We start from the raw sequence: 18,225 nt of genomic DNA on the forward strand, positions 1-18,225 counted from the left end.
ATTCTATGCTAACTTATTTGTCAGGCTATTTTCCTTGTGTGGTACCTGCATTCCAGAGCTAAGTTGAAGAATGTGTAATAGTAGTGGATGATATGTTGACTAATGTGCCTTCTGGAATCTTTTCTAAAATAAACTTTTTAAAATCTAATACCTTCATATTAGCAATGTCCTGAAAGTGTGGGATTGATGACTAAGTCTTTAAAAAATGTTATTAAAAATAGAAAGTTCCTTGACTGTTCTATAGTATTTACCACCTTGAGCAGACTAAAAGAGCTCAGTTTTCTGTTGTTTTTCTTGTTCAAAAGGTGGGCTATATTTGAAAATCTGCCTCTAGATTTTTGAAGGGTTTGCATCTGGGGGCATAAAATACAAGATGTGTTGTTCTGTCATGGAGTATTTAGTCTTCTACTAAAACACTAAAATTTAAGACAGAACTGCTGCTAAAATTACGACGTTAATTGGTTGGCACCATGTAATCTAAGGAACAAGTTGTTGGGAATGTTTCTGTCCCATCTCAGCTTGTCATTGTTAGAAGAATTTAAAAGTAATTTCTTAACTTGCTGACATGATGAAACTTTATTTCCATGTGGATGGCTGAAAAAAGGTGTAATTTTTTAAGGTGGGTTTTCTTCAGAATTTTTGGGAGTATTTTTAGATATTTCAGCTACCCCTGTTTGTCTAACAACACATCAGGTTTATTATGGCAGTTCTTGAAAGATTTTCACTAGTCTTGGTAAGCATGAGCAAACTGGAATTGTTGTTTCTTTTCTTTGTTTTAGTTATTTCTCATAGATATTTCCTATTAACATAGCTGATAAAAAGGATTGTATAAGACATGTATAAGATGCAAGTATTGAATCAGGATTTCCAGCATGTTTATTTCCATGTCTTTGTTGATTCTTTTTCCTCACCTGTGTTTCCTAAACCTTCTTCCCTGGCTTCTGTTGATTGCAGGATAGGAAAATCCATACTTTTCTGTGCAGAAGCTTTTCTTCTCTGCTTGCTGAGAAAGAGGGGGTGGAACACACAAATTTTCCAGCCATCTAACCTTCCCTCACCAAGCATGATATGGAGTTGGACAGATTTAATGGTGTCAGAAGAAATAATCTTTCCATATAATAATCATAGGGCTAATTTTGTTTCCTGCTTAGTTTTCCCAAGCAGCAATTACAGAAATAGTGGGAAGCAGGTTTGACAGTTGCCTGCTGTCTCACCTTTTGACTAGCATTTAGTTTCACAACTCCTAGAGAGACCTTTTTTAATTCAAAGACTTGGCAAAGCCAAGGGCAGTGAGTAGGTATTAGCACGCCTGGAAAGTTAGGAAGGTGATAAAGATTGGCTTGGAAGTTTTTTGCACTGAATAATTTTGCATAGTGTGTGGGTTTTGGTTTTGCTTTCTTTTAGAAATGGAGATTTTAGTTTCTCATATTTATTGGTAGAAATTTTCATAATTCTCATGTGCAAACTGGAGATTGAATTTTTCTAGCCTCGAATTAAAGCAAAAAATGTAATGAAATTTAATAAAAGGTCTCAATAAAAATGCAGCTTCTAAAAGTAGAAAAAGTGGGTTTATGTAATTACTGTAAAACAAAATAATTTCATTTTCCCATGTATAAAAGTAACAAAAAATTTCCAATTTGCTGATTATAGAGATCTGGAACTTTGTCTTCCTGGGCTGTTTTCCAGCCTTGGGAATGTTCAGCTTCTCATGTAAATTTTTAATACTGTTATGCATATTTTGTAGAGAATGTATGCCTTTCACATGAACCTTATTTTAATTGTTTTTAAAAATTCAAATAACATGACTATAGGAAGAAAAATCTTTAACAACATGTAAGGAAAAGCAAATGGAAAGTGTAGTTTTTTAATAGTAAAGCAGGAATTTGGAATGAACATCTTGTATTGACTGGTAAAACAGAAAGACAGGGTTTGCTAGTGCAGTGGTACAACAATAAAGTGTCATTGTACAGGTATCACCAGGAAGTGGGAGTGGTAGACATCTCAAATGCAACTGGGAAAGACATGAGACTTTACAGTCCTAGTGAATCTTTGAAGATCTCTGATAGTTCTAGTCCTGATAAGTGCATAAACTAGATGCTGGCTGGTCAGACAGTGTTGCTTTGCAGATAATTATAGCATATGTCATGCTTTTAGTCTTTTCTTCTCTTGTTGCTTAGCATGTATGTTGGCATACTGGAATAAAGACAAGAAATAAAAATAGTTAAGGTAAATAAAATTAATATGAAATATTTTATTCCGCAGTATTTATTTCCAGATAACCTTCTTATACTCCATTTTTAAAACAGTGTAGAAGTTTCAAGAATGTCTTCTCTGGTACCATGTTGGGTTTATTTTTTATGATCACACTTATGCATTTCAATGACACAAATAGGAATAGCTTTATACTATTTTTATACTTGCTCTGCCTGAGTAGCCACAAGAAAAAAATTTTAGGAAGGGCCATAATCAAAAGAATCTTTTGTGAGCTGACCATGTAAAGCTAGGCAGTAGTGGCCCCTTTCTGCCTCACATACCCCATCAGGCAAAGCTGAAGACCCACCCCTCAATTAGAGATTTTCCAAACCAGAGGATGTGACTGGCAGAGGTGGATGCAGTGTCAGCCTGACTGACACCCTGTAGTTTCTTACAAATGTGAAGTGAGCACAGAAAACACTGATTTTGTTCATTCTGCCTTATTCTGCTTGGAGGCTGAATCTGCCAGATTTGCAAGTGAAGTTAGGTCTTTATGACTTAATCTAGGTAACACTGACACTGGGTATGCCCAATTGCCAGAGTATCTCCCTTGGTACATGAAGTGTGGAAAACTTGTCTGAATTTTTGGAGTTTCATCTAGAGGTCTTTTTCTTTAGATTTTCTGATACATAGTGCAAGGTCTTGCGCTGGCTTTTGAGAGTCAGTTCCATCCACATTCTGCAAATTCAGTTTTTTGTATATAAAGATAAGGTTTTGTCTCTAAGTTTGCACATTTAGTTATTGGCAAAATCAGCTTGCAGGTGGAACCAGTGATTTCTTCCAGAATGACTAACCCCAATCTTTCTCCACAAATGTTCCTTTAATTTAACTAAATTGATGCTAACTCATGGTTCATTCCTTCTTTCCAAAGGAAAGATTTTTTTTTTGCGGGGGGAGGGGAGAGGAGGTGTTTGTGGCCATCTCTGAGTATTTTTCACTGCTTTGTGATATATTTCTCCTTTATTACAGGAACGCTTACACAGAATGAGATGATATTTAAGCGCCTCCACCTAGGTACTGTTTCCTATGGAACAGACACAATGGATGAAATACAGAGTCATATTATAAACTCTTATTCACAGGTATTTTATTAATCATTTACATTTCATATGGGGGGGGGAGGTGTTTAACAGCATGGAAGCATTGTTGTTAATGATTATGTCTAGGATCTGAAATGCTATGTAAGTTGTCATGTGTAGGTATCTCTTAAGAAATATGGAAGGGAAAAATAAGGGAGAGTACATAGTTCTCTCCTGATTCCAAAGTTCCTCATAATACTCACTTAAAGAGATTTACTTTTCTGTTCTTCACTAGCAGAAATCTGTGTTAACCTCTCTGTGCAGTGCAGTCTTTCTCCTGACAAATCATCTAGGAGTAAGCTATTCATTACTGAGACTACAAATTACAAGGAGGTGTCCAGAACAACATGAACAGTAATTATATCTTTGAAGATACTCATCAAGAATAGATATTGAAAAGCCATATTAATTGGTATAATCAAATGGTATAATAGTAGTTGTCAAAATAAAACTTACACAGGTATATTTAAAAATTCTTTTTTAAAAAATTAAGATGATTTCAAACATCATAGAACTGGCAGGGAGAAAGTGTGAGAAAATGGAAAAGTCCATATTGCTTGAGAACAGTGTTCCTGTGATGTATAAGAGAGCTTGGTCTGGGAAGTGTACAGGAGGATTGTGACTTCTTGTCTCTGTGTGGGTCAGCTGTGGGATTCTGCAAGCATTACTTGCATTTCTCATGTATGTAAACTATTTGGGTGTTTGCTGCAAACCTTCCTAAACACCTGATTCTCCTCTGAGATTAGGATGAACTTTATCTTTTATTTCTATTCTTCGAAACAAAAAATAAGAACATTGACAGAAAACAAATTAAAAGTTAACTAGTATTTCCATGTTTTATACAGTATAATAATATAAATTTATATCATTTTTTTCCCCATAATTAACTTGGATACACAAACATGACTGCCTTGCCCCAGTGTCCTGGTTTAGGGCAAATTTGGGAGGAAACTTCCAAATGGGGTCCCTCTGGAAAACAGATTCAAATGGCCTGTCCCACTCTCATCCATTCAGGAAAGATTTCCTCAGAGAAAAGTGGAAAAAACTGTTTATTTAACAAGTATTCACAAGTATGAAAAAATTTATAATATTAAACAATGCTATCTCTTGCTGTTTTGAAGAGATGGCAAATTCAGAAAGTCCTTCTTTAGTTCAGAGTCCTCTGTGGGTGTTTCTTGGCTCACTGAGTGTCTCTCAGTCCCTCCTGCACTGGAAAACACCATGTCCTGGGCCCTGGTGGGTGACAGGTGTGAGATCCCGGTGTTGTTCTGGATTTTCAGTCCAGGGCAGGCTGATCAGTTCCAAGAAAAAGAAAAGCCACGGTCTGGGGGACTTCTCTGCCTCAGCTAGCTATAAACTAACTAAAAGCAAAGGAGAGCTCTGTCCCACTGTCCCTTCTGCAGACAACACAGTCCAGGAGAGAGAGTGCAGGGGAGAAGGTGCAGTTTCTAAAAACAAACTGCACACTTCTCTTCCCTGCTTTTGGGACTTGGAACCAGTCTTAAATGTGCAGAACTTAATATCCAGCACAAAGAGAACAGACAGCTGGGGATACAAGCATCATAGTTGCCCTAGGACATCCAGTTAAGTTTGTAGACTGACCTTGTCTGTGTCCTCATTTTCTCTTGTAAAAGGATTTTAGCATCAACAATTGATTGGAATATCTAGCTGTGTTGTAAACTATGGCTCCCTTCTTATTTTCTTAAAATAAAGCTAAAACTTTAACACTACACTGGACCCAGTTAATACTTTGTAGCTTTTGGGAGGAAAGAAAGGAGGGAAGACAATGATGAAATCTGTAAGTTTTAAGTTTACAAGTTAAATTCTTAATTATTTTCTGTCTATACAATTAAATCCCTTTCTTGAATTCTTTTCCTTGGATAAATTTATTTCAGCTTAATTTTTATTAGGTGTAGCCATGAATAGTAACTGAGATACAATAACCTTGCCTTGGAAATGGGAGCTCTTTCACCTAAAGATCAGCTGTCCAAATCTGTTTCAGAATGTGTTACTGAAATTAACTGTTACTAAGCTTATAAAAATCACCCAAACCTGGCTTTCTTATAATGTGTCATTTGGGTATTGACAGTAACAACTGTAGCAATAAATGATATTAACTGACAGTCTTGAGCTGACACACCTTGGTCTGAGTGAGTTTGGCAGCTAAGCAACAGTGTTCTAGGGGAGGCATGCTCACAAATACTAGTTTTATATTTTGCAGTTCAGTATGCTACCTGAAAAGAATTGCACAATTCCTGGAATTCTTATTACATAAAGCTTTTACTAATTACTGTAAAATTTATTGAGTGGTTACCATGATTACAAGTTTTTAGTTACTGTAAGATACTTAAAATAAGAAATGTGAGGGAAGCTTTTCTTCTCAGTTGTGGGAAAAAGGTTTCCAAAATGTAGGATTGCTATTAGTAGATGATGAAAAGAACCTTCTTGGAAATGTCCTTTTTTTCAACTTTATATAACACTACTCTGTGTTTAAATAATGCTTTAATTACACTTGTGTTAGTAGCAACTTGTTAAAACAGAGCAATGATGGAGTCTCAGTAACAAACCAAACAACTACTAAACAATTGTTACAATCTGAAAAAGTATGGTGAGGTTTTTTATTTAATCTATGATAATAGAAGCCGCCGGTTAGATAGGCAGTGGTTCTTGTGTGACATTGATTTTATCCCTTGTTTGTGTTCTGTTTTATTATTACAGTGGACCTACTAGACTATTGTCATCTTAATGTAACACACAAATCTATTATAACCTGATTATATTTCCCCACTGGAAGCATTTTGTGATAGAGGGCATAATCTTTAATGGAATTTGTGTGAAATTAAATTATACAAGCATCAATAAACATAACATAATTCAGAAGGAGTAAATCAGCTTAATTTATTTGTGACTGTAATGGCATCAGCGTTAGCAGAATGCAAATGCAGAGGTTTAAAGCAGTAGTTGAAAAGCAGTGCCAGATGAGCAGAAAGTTAAACCCTTTATTAGACAACACTGTAATTTGATGGGCAGAATGTTCACGGTTCAGCAGATTGCAGTCAGGAGGAAAAAAGCGTGGATTCTGAAAAGGTTTTCTGAGTTACATTGGAGTGAATGGAAGAGCCTGTGGTGGTACTGCTGATATATTTAATGTGCTGACTTTTAAACAAAAAAACAAAGCCCAACCAACAAAAAACCAATGACCCCTCCCTAAAAAAACCCAATTTATTTTAACTATTTATAAACACATAGTGCTTTCCTGAGGAAGATTAGTTCTGTCATGTGCTTGAGCATTTCTGAAGGATAACTTAAAACAGTGCTAGTTTGATGGTTATGCAACAGTCATATGATCTTCAAATATGCGTCAAACTGTTATTTTGCATAATTATTTTATTAGATTATTGCATTCTTGTAAGGACAAAAACATTTCAGTGGCAGCAAAAGTATGAAACTGCATTAGTTCACAAATAATACAGAAATTGTGCAAGTTATAAATTAAATCAGCAATATTTGTATTTTAATGGCTCCTAATATTTATACTTTAAAATGATGCTACTTTTTTTTTTCCTCTTCTCTTCTGATCTCTTCTGATCACCACAAATGTGGTGATCTTTTAAAAACAGAGATTTAGGTGAAGATTTAAAAAACACGGGGTTACTTTTTAGTTTAATGACACAGGTGAAGAAGAACCAGCAAAACAGCAAATTTTAAAATTTTGTCTCAATGTTTCTGAGCTCATATCCAGTTGGTGGCTGATTTAAATATTTTTTTAAAAAAAAGGAAAAGAAAAAATAATTAATTTAATGCAATAGGTATGAAAGGACTATTGTGACAGAACATTGAAAAATGTAAAATCTGAAGTGAGGTAGCAGGGGTTTCTGCAGAATCTGATCAGCCTATGCAGCCCCTTTCCAACATACTTGATTGCGCTTCACATTTTTCAATTTTCTTCAGGCTCTGTAATTGAAATTTGACTACAAATGCAAGGTTATGAGCCCACATATGTATAATTTCTTCATAAAAGTAGATGAGGCTTTTTATGAATCACAAGCTGAATGAGTTAACAGTAAGTTATATAAAAATAAATAGATGGTTATTGGCCTTCATATTTATCACCCTCTGTGCAGGGAGCAGTCAGATATAGATGGATAAGTATTCATGTTTTGTCTCCATTTTTGAACTTTTGTTTACTATTCATTGTGTTGGGTCTTAAAGGCCCACTCTCAGAACAGTGGGAACAGTACGAGCTCAACACCATCCAGGAAACCTCAATCGTCTGCGCCCAAAGTCCGAAAGAGCGTCAGCAGTCGGATACACGAAGCGGTGAAGGCCATTGCACTCTGCCACAATGTGACCCCCGTGTATGAATCCCGGGCTGGTGTGTCTGCAGAGACAGAATATGCAGAGGTGGATCAGGACTTCAGCGATGAAAATCGAACTTACCAGGCTTCCAGCCCTGATGAGGTTGGTATGCAAGGCTGAAAATATTTGCATCTCCTAAAGAATGGGGTAAACTAAGTTAAAAAGAGAAGAGCCATAAAAAAAAGTGTTTTGAACAGGGGTTTCTTTAAAATTAATAGTAATCTGTTTTTATTTTTTCTATAACTTAGGAAAGATCTGCTGGTTCTTTGTTGTACTGAAGTGTTTTCAGTTATTTCATTTAAAGATCTGTGAAGTCAGTGCTTTGGGGTCAATACTATATTGAGGATTGCAAATAAATGTTTATTATTCTCAAAGCATTAATCTGTAGTATGCTGTTAAAGAGAATATGAAACTGAGTGACGGACAACCTGGTACACTAGTTATAGATGCTACCAGATACTGGAACATATAGATTCTTAACAGGAAAAAACAAACAAACAAGACTAACAAAAACAAAACTAACTAGAAAAACTCCCACAAAAGGAATATACAAGAAAAAAAAACCCATTGAACCTCAAATGCTTCTGTAGAAAAATTTTTGAGCTTCAAACTCTAGCCAGCTTCATAATCTTTAGGGTTCTTTCAAAAGTGCATCAAGTGTAACACAAATTTAAAGCACTATTTCAATAAAAGCATGTATTCAACTTCTATTGAAATCCAAATTTTAAACAAATCCCATTGGATTTGAGTTATTGTTCTGAATAATCCTATTTTGGTCCCTAAATTGATTGCCTAAAATTCAATCTATAAAGATACTAGAAGAAAGAGACAAAGCTCATGTTTCAAGAAGCTGCAATGAGTTCACTTTATAAAAATGTGTGTAGTTGATATAATAAAACAGAGAGACAGACTTTTGAGGTTGGCTTGCATCTGAAAATGAGCAGGTTGAGGAGAACCTTTTTTTTAAAGAATTTCTAGCTTTTTCTGAAGGTATTGTTGTTGTAACCACAGTAGCTTAGTCATAAATAAAGGTGGTTGTAAGATGTGAAGAAGGGATTATGTACCTGAGAGCCTGAATATTTTTCTAGTTGTGCAAGTTGATCTTATACAAGACAATGTTTCTTTCACAAACTTCATCCTGCCACATAGTGTACTGTTCATGAATACATTTGGTTTTCATGCCTAATATGTCACCATATGTAATGTTAACAAAACTTTAGCAGTTCAAACTGCAGGCTATAATTGCTAAAAGTAACAAATCTATAACAAGTGTTTTTAGGAATGCAAGAAATAAAATTAAATCTGTCTTCATGTTGTAACAAATTAGTAGACAATACATACATTTCAGATGCCATAAGCACTGTTCATAGTGTCAAAGGATTGTAGAATACAAAGAAGTGGCTGGTTCTCCACGACTGAAATATGGCAGTCAGAACAGTTTTGAAAATAAAACTCTGGGCAGGATTTGAGATGCTGATCCTTGACTAAAATCAATAATCCATGATACTGTATGTGGTGTTATACAGTGTGTGCTGATCCACATTATGAATTGAGAATCCTGAAAGGGCATTTGTTTATGATATGTAGTTGTATAATGTTTGACTTGTATTATGCACGTGTACAAATTTTCATCGGCACATGCATTCACATTTACTAAATGTTTCAGTTTAATGAGCCTGTGAGGTACTACTGAGTGTAATGAATGACTGCATGAGCAAGGATCTGCCTATGAAGATATGATAATAACTATAAATTAAGAAAACATTCTGCTTAAATAGCCAAAGGTATTACTAAATCAGGTGAAGAGATGTGCAGTTGAGAGACACTATGTGAGTTTTTTCTCTCGCTCACTTGTCTCTCCCTGTGGGCTTTTGAATATTTGTTCAGTTGTTTGAAAACTGAAAATGCTACCATGAAGAGCAATTCTCCTCCCATATTTACTAAAGAAAGCTGCTGAAAGACTCAAGAATTATACAAGCGGTGCCCTGGGAAGACAGTAGGGAATTTGACCTTGGAAAGATGAAAGGAAGGAAATGAAAGTTGATAAAGTGCTAATATAATAAATCTGGGACTCAGGGTGGAAAAGGAGGTAGAAGAAATGAACAACAAAGAAACTGTTCATGCTGCAAGGGAGAGAATGCACAGATATCCTTTTAATAATGATTTTTTTTTATCGTTTCAACTCATACATTAAAACTATATGGCAGTGAAACGAAATGTTTCCCTTCTAAAACAGCGTTAAATTTCCTTTTTGTTTCTCAAAGATAATTCTTGAAACACTAGTAAAATAATCATATTGAGCAAATATGCTGTAATATAATGAGAAACTGATGTTAAATAGAGTCTTATAAAAAGATGAAGCTACAAAAAGCATATAAACAGCATAAAAATTGTGACATGACAGAGAAAAAGCCTAAGAGTTGAAAGACTAGCAGGTCTTTATCATAATTTTTTTAAGACTTCTATTGATGCAATGTTTGCAAATCACTGGAGCCTAAGGAAAATAATGTAAATGGTTCATTATTTAGCTTATTGAACTTTCCTGCAGTTAGGTTGACGGATGATGCCAATGTTTCCCAATCACCAAAGTACCATTTTAAAAGCATTTTTTATTGAATAAAGTGCTTTGAATATTGCACCCTGGAGCTTTATTTAGGGAAATGGTTCAATTGATGTTTTCTGTTTAACCTCAGCACTGACCTATCACAACATATTTGGTTAATAAACAACATTATCATTTAATAGACTTAACTGGTTTTATGCATTGTACTTTCTCAACATTGCAACCCTGTTCCTTTAGATTTTGTTTATAGATCTGACTTGATTGCAGTCTTTTGAAACAAGATATTATTTGCACAGTTGTCTGTTGCATTATATAATATTGCATGATCACACCATAGGATGTAAAGAGCAGAGAACAATATGTAAGTACAAACCATTCTTCCAAGTAAGAAGGTATAAGAAACAGCTCAGTAATATGCTGACTACACTACACAATTAATTGACTTGAGGAACTCTTTTGAAATTCCTCACATCTGTGTGTATATGTGTGCATCCACATACAGATATAATATAACCATAACAAAGTATGCACATTTAGAAGTAGATACATTCATCATAAAAGATGTATTTATCCGTTGTTAGAGTAACCTGAGATAAGTAACTGATTTTGTATTCATAATGCAAACCCTACTTATGCTAGGCTCTTTGTTTCTTATGATAAGTGATCAATATTTCATTTTCTCTGAAAGAGTGGAAGGTTTCATTTGTCTGTCACTTGTCCTCTACAGCTGTGGCATAGCAAACAATAAACATTCACTGAGAACCCACTGGATGGGGAAAAAAAACCAAAAATCCCGCACCAAAACCCAGCTTCGACTCTGTCATCATAGGTGTGTGTTCAGCTCATCTGTAGAAAGCCAGTTACCTTAATGTAATGAACAATCATAAAAGGATATGAGCTAAGTAGGCAAAGCGATAGAGTTCAAAGGTCAGAGACCCAAGCAATTCAGGACATGCTATGAACAGGAGCCTTTGAAGACCTTTGCTCCCCTTAGTCAGAAAAGGTTGATCAGTCATGATTTTTAATGACTGCTTGCTCTCATAAACCAGCTATTTATTGGTTATGCTTTGTTCTGCACAGTTACAGTCTCAAGCATTTCTAATTCCAGGATCTTGAATATTTAAATACTACCTTAAAGTGTGGTCAGTTATTTAATTCCAACGTTTCTGTCCAGAGACAACAGAGTTGCTAAAATTAATTACAAGGATACAAAGCCAATCATTTAAAAACAGACAGGGAAATTATATGCCCTTAGTGAAGCAGCTTTTGTGTTTACAAAAGTGAAGCTGTAATGTATGAGACATGTTGTATTGTTTAATTCATTTTATTGTGTGTGCTTATTGAAGCAAGACTAATTGTGTTGTTTTGTCAATGTATTGTGAAAAGCAAATCACTCAGTAGCATAAAACCATCACTTGCATGACCTTCGAGACCCACAAAGAATAACTACTCCATAGCTTGTCTTGAATATTGATTGGTAGTTTTTTCACATGATCAAGCAGTATTTTTAAATTAATAATTTTATTTTAATTACGAAGGGTTTTTTATGAAAAGTGATGGACTGCAAATGTTAGTTATAAAATCACTGTTTATAAATATAAACAAACCAGCACTGATTGGAGACAGATATGAGTTGTTGAACAGTCCTGACGGAAATGGGTGGAAACACTCAGGCAGTGGGAAAAGGATATCTCACTGCTTCTTTCCTGTTTCCAAAGCAATAGCCTTAACTTAAAAATACATACTTACAGTGTCTCTATATGTTATATAACAGTTTGATTTTGAAAGTAGATCCTATTGTCTGAAGTGAAGATGCTCTGAAAGAAGTACAGGTGGGTTACATGAGAATTCTTCTAAGCAGCAAGACTAGCTTCCAAAATTTCCATCTCTAGTCCTTTCTTATCCTACAAATTGCTTCTTCATATATGCCAAAACTATTGAAGACATTATTTATGAAGGTTGTTCTTTGGCTAAAGTGTGAAGACTCATAGCAGGGCTTCAGGAAAGCTGTGAGTACAACTGTGGTAGAACTCCCGAACTGCCCTATGAGGTGGAGAACTGCCAACTGCAGCTACAAGACAGTGGATCTTTTTCTTAAACTAATGTAAGCTCAGAAGAGAATATTGTACATTGAAAGTGACTGTTATTTGTTCATAAACTGTTTTGAGCAACAAATACTGTAAATTTTGAGCAGTTCAGTATTTCTGCTAGGGAGCAGAAATGATAGTCTAGGCCATAAGGAGAGGAAAGCATGATAGCCAGGCTGCTAGAGGCTGTGGCCTTAGCAATGAGCTGTACAGCCCCACAGGATCCAAACATGGTGCACAGAGCATGTCCTGTGATGGAAACCTGCATAAGCTAACCTAATGCATAAGCTGTTTGGTTTGATTTGGTTCCATAAATGAACATTTCTAAACAAACGGGATGATTACATCCCCAAAACATGGACCTACAGCCATGGTCTGTAACAGTAGTGCTTTTGAAGTTTCACCTCTCCACGTCCCTCTGGAAACGTACTCGTTCCTCAGGTGACTGAGTTAGAAACACACTCCTACTCAGAGAAGCTGCTTCTACCTCCTGAGCTGGTACTGCTCCTGGTGATGGTGTGGGTTGCAGTTACTGCTTGATTTGGGAAAGTGTCCTTATGAAATCTCTTTCATAACTCAAAAGTTAGTTTGCCTTTGAGTGGAAATCTGTGCCCTGGTAATTAAGTCTTTGATATTTGGGTCTGTGAACTGCAGAAGATCAGAGGTTTGGGTGGCCTCTAGTGGGGAGACTGCTGACAGAATCAACAAGAGTTCGAGTGGGCGTGTGGTAAATGGAAGCACCTGAAAGACTTAGGATAAGAGGACTAAATTAGGTGTTTCTCACTAGCTCACATCAGATCTGTTGCATTTCTGTTTCACAATGCTATTATTTGCTCCTTTCTTTCCTAATTTGGAAGTTGCATCTTTGACATTGTCCCATGAGAGGTAGATGGCCATCTTTACCCTTTGGGTTGCTGCTGAGGAGGAAGAAAATTAGCAAGTTAGCAACCACAAATCTCTCTGTCTCCATGTGCATTACCTGCCCTAGGAACACTGCACAGTTAGTGGGTTCACTGCATACCTGTGGCTCAGTAATGGGAAGAACATTTAGCCACCTATATGCTTGTGTCTCCCACGCAGCTGATTTCTGTAGAAGGGGAGCTTAGTTATAAGCCAGAGAAGATCCATAAAATATTCAAATAAGTCCCTAATCTAGATTCAAGAAACTTGACACATTTCATTTGTGTTTGTGTATCAGCAAATTAATGGTTATCAGCAAATAAATATTATCATTGCAATGGATTCTTGTAAAACAAAATGGTAGCATCACCATCAGAGCCTTCTGTGCTTGTCCGACCTTCAATTGTTTTATCTGATTTCAACCATTATGTCAAGCTCTATGGAAGCCACAGCTGCTGCATTTGCTTGGCATTGTGGGTGTTCTTGATTTAAGCACACTAGACTACAAGACCATTTTAATGTAAAATTTCAGAAATTAATTGAAGAGACGAGAATATACTCATAGAAGGGAAACCTCAAGAAGAGACATTCTACTTGCCTAAGAATCCTTTTTCTGAACTCTCTATAGCCAGACTTTCATTATATATGTATTTGTTAAGATTTATAATATAGATGTTCATGCCACATGTGAAATACTTGTTTAGGAAAAAAATTCTACATTCTAAAAGGTTTAAGTATTTTAATGGTAAGATCTGGCTTTGTTGTTTTGGATGCTGCTCTGAGTCATTCTGAGTGATGAGAGTCAAACTTGTCTTTCTCTCGAGTTTTTTCAATGTCCTTGTAGGCATCTGTTTGACTTGAGCCTTATTGACTGATTCTTGTATGGTATTTGCCCTGATCAATTTAGAAGAAAAAATAAAAATGCAATTGAGTATAGGCCAGGTATAACAACACAAAATGAGTGTGCTGCAAAATACTAATTTAAATGGTATGTGAAGCCAGGCATAAATAAAATAATAAACAGATTTGAGCCACCAAATATAGAACACTTAAGTCCTAGCTGCAAAAGGACACAAATAAGATGATAGGGTTTTAGTAGAAAGATGCAATTTACAGGTCAGAATGTAATAGTAACCCTTCACTGTGAAAATGGAAAATTAACCTTGGAACTACTGGGTCATTTGCAGTTTATATGCTACTTCTGGTGAAGAAGAAAAGTTTGTAAAAAGGCTTCCTGTAGTTTTCAAGAATTTAAAATGGTGCTTTTCAAAGTGTGTTCTATTCTCATCCATTACTGCATCTCACCGTATTTTCGTCTTGTGATGCCTTCACAGACGGCACTTCTGGGGTTTTTTACAGGTTCACACAGGATTTTATTCCAATTTTAAATTTTCCTAGAAGCTGAGGTATTTTATCTACTTTGTGTGAAATTCTTAGTGACCGTCATGTCTGTTGAACTTACCAAGGGAATTTTCTACTTTCATATTTTTTATCAGAGTTCTTGGTTTTTATTTTTTTCATCTTGCCTAAGATTAATAGCAGAACCTAATCATCCATAAAAATCCAGGCTCCCTAAAGATCATGTGAACTGCATTATAGTTTTCTTTCTAGTGATTTAAAAATCTGGTTTCCAGTAATGATTAGCATTTGGAAAACTAAAAGTAGATTGAGGAGAAGCTTTCTTTAATCAGTAGGAAAAATTAGATTTGGAATGTGTCTTGTATATAAAACAGTAAAATCAGTAAGGCAGTTTTTCTAAAATGTTCATTTTTTGAAGGAATAAATCACACAGTGGTGGTGGGAGATAATTAAAGAATAATATAGAAAAATGTTGAAGCCAGATGTCATGCATTTCAAAGCAGCAAAATTTTGAAAAAGGGACTTTGCCATGTGAGTTTGTGGGATGCAGTATTGTAAGCTTGGTTTTCATCTTATTTGGTGTAAGAAGTCATATTACTGTTGAAACAAAGTATTAAAATTATGCAAATGAACTAAGTAAACTAAAAATAAGGTCCTTTACTTACCTACTTACTAGCTATTACATTGTCTCAACTTGCATGTAAATGTAGATGTAATAAACTATTTTATATGGAAATACTCCCAAAGTCTTTTACTTACATAATAGTCTTGTTGATACAGAAATCATATTCTCATTTTGCAAAATCTCTACTTGATGTCCTTGATGTATTGTTGAATGAATATGGGGTATTTCTTAGAATAGTTATTTCTGAACAATATGTTCTAAGTACCTCATTTTCAGCAATAGGTTCAAAAAAGTTTTTTATATTCTTCATAAGAAATTTTGTAAGCTTTTCAAGGGAAGCATGTAATTGGATGTATTAAGATTTTAGTCTGATGGTGTTTACTTTTTTCCCTTAGATTCTTGGAAGAGTTTACACTTTTACCCTAGCAACACTTGTTTGGCTTTAGCCTCATTTATATCACAATATCATAGACCTTTCACACAAATATGTATCTTTTCTGGTTTGTTTGGGTTCTTTTCTCTTTCTTTCTTTAGGTAGCTCTGGTGCAGTGGACAGAGAGTGTGGGTCTCACTCTGGTTAACAGGGACCTGACCTCAATGCAGCTGAAGACCCCTGGTGGACACATCCTGACATACTATATCCTGCAGATCTTCCCCTTCACTTCCGAGAGCAAGCGCATGGGCATCATAGTTAGGGTAATTTGGGGGATTTTCTGGGTGTTTGGTTTGATTTTTTAAAAAATGCTGGCAGATCAGACTAATCCATTTGCCTGTGCATGGATTAACTGAATATGCAATGAATGTTGCATCATTAAAATGTGTAACAAGCATTTACACTAAGTTATTGGTAAATTTTTAATTGGCAGGTATTTCAAAGATGCAGAGCTTTCTGTTTTGGGTTGATATTTGCCACCCAAGAAACAAAATATAAATTAGAGTGGACATAACAGTGAAATTTTGTTTAGGGATGCTAAGATTTTGTTATGCTTGCTAACTTCAGCTAGAACCGGTCCTCTTATGTGGAAATAGAGGACATGTATCTTAATGGAATCAGAGAACACTGGAAATAGTAACATCAAGTAATAAAACTTACTTCTTGGCAAGGTACTTTGTCTTTTATAAATGGGAACCTATTGAGTGCTTCAGAAGGCAATTAAGTTATTGGTAGGTAATTGTCTTTATAAACAGATATTCCTCCCCCCTCACCCCCCTTTTTTTTGTAAAATTTTAGGATGAATCTTCAGGTGAAATTACATTTTACATGAAGGGTGCAGATGTTGCCATGTCCACTATTGTACAGTACAATGATTGGTTAGAAGAAGAGGTAAGAAAGAAAATCAACATTTACAAAAATTAAAATTTTATAAAAATTTAAAATCTAAAATATATCAGATATAATTTGGATATGTTTAAAGGAAAATCTGAGGCAATGCAGTAATAGGTTTTGAATTTCAGTTATGCATATCCTGAATGGGTTTTAAGGGATTAAAATTATTTCCAATTCCTGAATAACATACAAGAAAAGCGAAGCTGGTAGTAGTAGCAGGACACCTTCCTACTTAAAACAAGGAAGTTGTTTTTCATTGACTGACCTTTCACATAAAACCTAATTACTTCTGAGAAGTATTCTGCTATAAATCTGTTTATCCTGTAATGCCCTGGTTTGATCAAAATCTGCAACAAGGTATGATTATGAATTACAGACCTTGACAAGCATTTGTCCAAACTAATTTTTTTTAACCACATTTATTAAACTTCAAATAAAAAAGTAACTGAATTTCAAACCTGATTAATATTTTTTACTATGTGTTCTAGATGGTACCAGCAATCATCTTATTTTTGACCCTACATACAGCCAATATGTTAATACAATGATTACACCATGTATGTTCATAATGGTATTGGCAATATGAATCAATACCTGCTTCAGGGCAGTTTGATTTATTCAGGGACATGAATAAATTAAACTCCCTCAAGACCTAGCAAAATGTCATAAAAATTACTTTTGGCGATAATGATGCACAATTAATTGTAAAATACTTGTTTAATTTATTTAGCTTTATGAGGTCAAATCAATAAGTGTTTGCACTGGAGAGCCTTGTTTTTCATTAAGACATGCTATTCCATGGCTATTTTTAATGTGTAGATGCTTTTCTGATAAGAGATACTTTCAGTGAAAAAAGAAATGTACATTAATAGTAGTATAACACTACTGTTACGTGCCTCAAAAGAAGTTTTAATGTATTTTAAAGCTTCATCCTAAAAGAAATTTTCTTTATGCTAAAAGAGGAGATCTAATTGACTTACTAATAGCAAACCACTTCATTTGGGGGACCTGAAGTATAATTGCTTTTCATCGTGTTTGTGGCTTCTCCAGAGTATTTTAAGGGTCTAAAGAAACACCTAAAGTTATGGTACAGATATACCCTGTTAGCATACAGTATAAAGCATGAACACAGGATTGGATATTTGTATAGCTATTCTGTGCTTTGGTTCATTTAGTGTGGTAATATGGCACGAGAAGGACTGCGCACACTGGTTGTCGCCAAAAAATCACTTACTGAAGAACAGTATCAAGATTTTGAGGTATGAATGGATAGAGTGATCTTGTGCTTTATCATATTTAATTACTTCAAGGTGAAAATTTCTCTTTTAATTTTTTTAAGGTTGCAAAGAAAGATGATTCATGTTTAAAAAATAGATAATTGAGGTGTTGTCCATAATATGTTAAAGGCTTTTCCATTCATTAGTGGTGGTTCTAGAGTCATATGTAGGATCCTGTTTACTTTGTTACTGGATTGGACAGTGTTTTCCCAGAAGCCAGTGTAATGTTATTTTTGTAGCTTCTGCATGACCTAAAAAATCTACTTGTTCTCAAAGATAAGGCCTTTCCTCCTTATAAGCTGTGATACCTAATTCTTAACAGTTCTTCAGGAGGCATTCTCTTTAGGTGAATTGTCAGAAGAGCCCTGTATAACATTGGGTATAAAGTAAAATTGC

The 18,225-nt window shown here is 35.1% G+C and overlaps 1 protein-coding gene across 6 annotated transcripts in view; it reads left to right on the forward strand.

Annotated features, from left to right (window-relative positions):
• ATP9B (ATPase phospholipid transporting 9B) overlaps window positions 1-18,225 on the forward strand; it is a 158,519-nt gene that overhangs the window by 125,166 nt on the left and 15,128 nt on the right. For all 6 annotated transcript variants that reach the window (XM_086842951.1, XM_086842955.1, XM_086842971.1 and 3 more), the window contains 5 exons: window positions 3,223-3,335; window positions 7,545-7,793; window positions 15,760-15,921; window positions 16,457-16,549; window positions 17,728-17,811. In XM_086842951.1, coding sequence (XP_086699077.1) covers window positions 3,223-3,335; window positions 7,545-7,793; window positions 15,760-15,921; window positions 16,457-16,549; window positions 17,728-17,811 — 701 coding nt within the window. The remainder of the gene's footprint in view (window positions 1-3,222; window positions 3,336-7,544; window positions 7,794-15,759; window positions 15,922-16,456; window positions 16,550-17,727; window positions 17,812-18,225) is intronic.

This window comes from Cyanistes caeruleus, chromosome 1, assembly GCF_971803275.1.
Source record: "Cyanistes caeruleus chromosome 1, bCyaCae1.hap1.1, whole genome shotgun sequence".
Classification (NCBI taxonomy): Eukaryota; Metazoa; Chordata; class Aves; order Passeriformes; family Paridae; genus Cyanistes; species Cyanistes caeruleus.